Source organism: Mesitornis unicolor, unplaced genomic scaffold, assembly GCF_000695765.1.
Source record: "Mesitornis unicolor isolate BGI_N332 unplaced genomic scaffold, ASM69576v1 scaffold25725, whole genome shotgun sequence".
NCBI lineage: Eukaryota > Metazoa > Chordata > Aves > Mesitornithiformes > Mesitornithidae > Mesitornis > Mesitornis unicolor.
The window spans coordinates 3,023-6,657 of record NW_010185188.1 but is presented as its reverse complement, the minus strand read 5'-3'; the positions used below and the strand labels follow the sequence as shown (position 1 = coordinate 6,657).

The following is a 3,635-nucleotide window of genomic DNA, read 5'->3' as shown; positions in this document are numbered from 1 at the left end:
CAGTTATTAACACATCTACACATACCAGTAGCTGAAGGCCTCCTATTTTTTGCTCATGATGTGGTTTAACCCCAGCTAGCAACTAAGCACCACACAGCCACTCACTCACTCTCCCTGGTGGGATGGGGGGGAGAATCAGAAAACTAGAAATGAGAAAACTTGTGGGTTGACATAAAGACACTTCAATAGGTAAAGCAAAGCTGCACACACAGGCAAAGCAAAATAAGGAATTAATTCAGTGCTTCCTATCGCGAGGCAGGTGTTCAGCCATGTCCAGGAAAGCTGGGCTCCATCACACATAATGGTTACTTAGGAAGACAAATGTCAACACTCTGAACATCTTCCCCCTTCCCTTTTCTTCCCCCAACTTTATATGCTGAGCATGACATCATATGGTCTGGGATATCCCTTTGGTCCCAGCTGTGTAACTTCCCAACTTCTTGCACACTCCCAGCCTACTTGCTGGTGGGGTGGTATAAGAAGCAGAAAAGGCCTTGACTCTGTGTAAGCACTGCTCAGCAATAACAAAAACATCCCTGTATTACCCAACAGCGTTTTCAGCACAGAACCAAAACATAGCCCCATACCAGCTACTGTGAAGAAAATTAACGCTATCCCAGCCAAAACCAGCAGAGTTTGAGTTTGGTTTTTTCTCCAAGTGAAAGACTGGCATTTTGGGGGGGAAATTGGCGATCATCTTCTTATTCCGTTGGATTTGTCTTTAGGATTTGTTGTTTTTTTAGTTTCTAAGCTTTGTATTCTCTAGAAGAGTGTTCTAGCACCAGAGTTTTGGATCTGAGCTCCATCACTGTATAGGATACTGTTAACAAATTTTAAATCTGATATTTTTGTTATCTTTGATGTAGTTATGTTGTCTATGATGTAGGTACTAGTTATAAACTTTCAACCCTTGTATACTAATATTTTCTTTACTTAAACTTATTCCTTCCCGTTCCTCTGTTTTATAGGCAAGATGAAAGACCGGCTAAATGAGCTGCGTGAATTTGCCAGGTTACACAACCAACAGTTTTCTGATGGTGAGGATGATGAAAATTCACCCCAGGATGTTCTCCTTTATGAGACTGATTATGCCTTGGAGATTCTTCATAAAGACATACAGAACATCCGGACAGAAAATGACCACCTAAAAGAGGATGTCAAGCGGCTCAGAAAGCAAAACACCCGCTTCCTTACTTCCATGCGCCGTCTTAGTAGCATCAAACGAGATACTAACAGTATTGCCAAAGACATCAAGGCCCGTGGAGAAAGCATCCACAGGAAACTCCAGATAATGAGAGACTACAGTGAAGATGCAATAACAAAATACGGGGCGATGTCTGTCATTGCCAGGGTAGCGAAGAATCACTACGTTGACCTCATGCACTCATTTCAGGAAGCAATGTTTGAATACAATGCAGCAGAGATGAACCAACGGGAGAACTGCAAGATCCGAATTCAGCGGCAACTGGAGATCATGGGCAAAGATGTTTCTGGCAACCAGATTGAGGAGATGATTGAGCAAGGCAAGTGGGATGTCTTCTCTGAGAATCTCTTGTCGGATGTCAAGGGGGCTCGCTCAGCCTTGAATGAGATAGAGACACGCCATAAGGAGCTGGTGAAGCTAGAAGGTCGCATTAAGGATGTTCACGAGCTCTTCATGCAGGTGGCCCTGCTAGTGGAGGAACAGGCGGACACCTTTGATGTCATTGAGTTAAATATGCAAAATGTTGAGGACTATGTAGGAGAAGCTAAAGAGCAAGTGAAGAAAGCTTTGGAATACAGAAGAAAACACCCCCTCAGAACAATCATCTGCTGCTGCTTATCCTGTTGTAGAAGGTGACTATCCCACAGATCGACTTGAATGTCCTCAAAATTGGGCACTCTTCCCAGTGACTTTTCTGTAATGACAACCCCTAGAAACAGGGGGGCTATTTTGCAGTTGGTTTCGTTCATTGCCTTTTTCCGAAATGTGCCGAAGGCTGTTTTATTGGAGAGCTCCTAGAAATGTTGATAAAACTATTTTTAATTGAAATGTACTTTGTTGCTGTAACTAGAGGTTCAGGAAGATCTCTGCAGTGATCCTTGTTTCAGATAGGCAAGAAAGAGGAATGAATGATGGGCTGATAACTCAGCCTAGGGAAGATGAGAAATTTCAAGCAGTAACTTCATTATTTGTCAAACTGAGTCTGTGGGCGCTGCAGCCTCACCACCTGAGTTGACACAACACACCACAGAATCAGGAGGTTTCGGTTTTAACTAGTTTGGAGCCTGGTTGATGCAAATATTTGAACAGATTTTTGCTCTGTTGATTGGGCAAAATACCGAGCCTGTTAGCAGGAGCAGGACACAGAACTAGTTTCTATTTCAACTTGATTTCCACGTAACTGCACCTTAAATGATAATATGCATGTTTTTGCTCTGTTTGTGTGCGGGTGAGTGCTTTCTCCATTTTGAGTTACCTGCAGCTTTGTCAAGGTGGTTAGAAGCACTGCAGCACTGAAGCGTCTCACTGACTTCTAACTTGAGCCACTGTCTATACTCTCAATTTCAAAACTGCCATGTCTTTATCCTTCTAATACATTTTTCTGCCAATTAACGCTTCAGCCAGAAGAGATGCACCCTGTGGCCTTCTGCAGAAGGACCCATAAGAACACAACAGGTGAGGGGTCGAGAAAGCATTTCAGAAAGCATGTGCTGGCGCATACACACAAGCAGTTTTAGGGGAAGGATTATCTTGGCAATAGACTTATTTTTTTATAAGCATTGATTGAATATGGATTTTTAAATATTTATTTTAAATAATATGAAGGATTAAATTTATTAACATGCAATTTTACTGGTGTACAAAAACTCTGTACTTTGACTTTTCTCCCACTATTAAGAAATCTCCACCTGGGAAGGAAAATAGACATATTTCTTCAGTACACCTGAAGAAGAAAGAAAGCAACATTTTAATGTAATTTCAGTGCTCTTTTCAAGCTTAAAAGTAATCTCTCCCTTTGTGTAAGGGGAGTCTGCCTGAAGTAGGTTTAGATTATGAGGAGGGAGTAGAAAATTTGCAGCCCTGGAAACCACTGAGCATTGTCAGTGAACCATGTATTCATTATGGCTCCTGCTTCTGGAGATTTTCCAACTATAATATTTCTTGGTGGCTTCCTGATAGACTGTAATCTATTGCTATCCTTTGAATTAATGCAGGACATTTTTTCAGAAGTTAGTGACTTTTTTTTTAAAATGCTGATCCTATTTGTATATATTTTAATAGACATATTTAAACATTTCAGATATTTTGTATTTGGGAGTTTTCCTCGGGAGATGCACATAGCCATCTTCCTGCACCAATCACAATGAAACTTTTCCTGTCTCATCTTTTGCACACTAATTTTTAATGTGAAAAAACACCCAAACATTTCTTACTATTTATACTGATATAACAAAGCAGCAAAATCAATTCAGCTTCCAAGCTTTCATATCCTAGTGGGAAATGCTTCTTAGCCAGACAGGCATTTTTACACTGTTAGAAGCTAAATTCATGTGTCTTCTCAGAAACTGAAAGTGTCTTTCACTGAACCACCTGTCTGTGATAACAAGGTAGCATGAGGAACACCAGTTTTCTAAACTAGAAGGTATTTTGA

The 3,635-nt window shown here is 40.9% G+C and overlaps 1 protein-coding gene across 1 annotated transcript; it reads left to right on the top strand.

Annotated features, from left to right (window-relative positions):
• Positions 1–973: 973 nt before the first annotated feature.
• STX11 (syntaxin 11) lies at positions 974–1,840 on the top strand. Its single transcript, XM_010184769.1, has one exon. The coding sequence runs from the start codon at positions 974–976 to the stop codon at positions 1,838–1,840; it is 867 nt and encodes a 288-aa protein (XP_010183071.1).
• The last annotated feature ends 1,795 nt before the right edge of the window (positions 1,841–3,635 follow it).

What these genes read in the sequence shown, in the direction of transcription:
- STX11 (XM_010184769.1), top strand. Translation starts at nt 974, where the DNA reads ATGAAAGACCGGCTAAATGAGCTGCGTGAATTTGCCAGGTTACACAAC.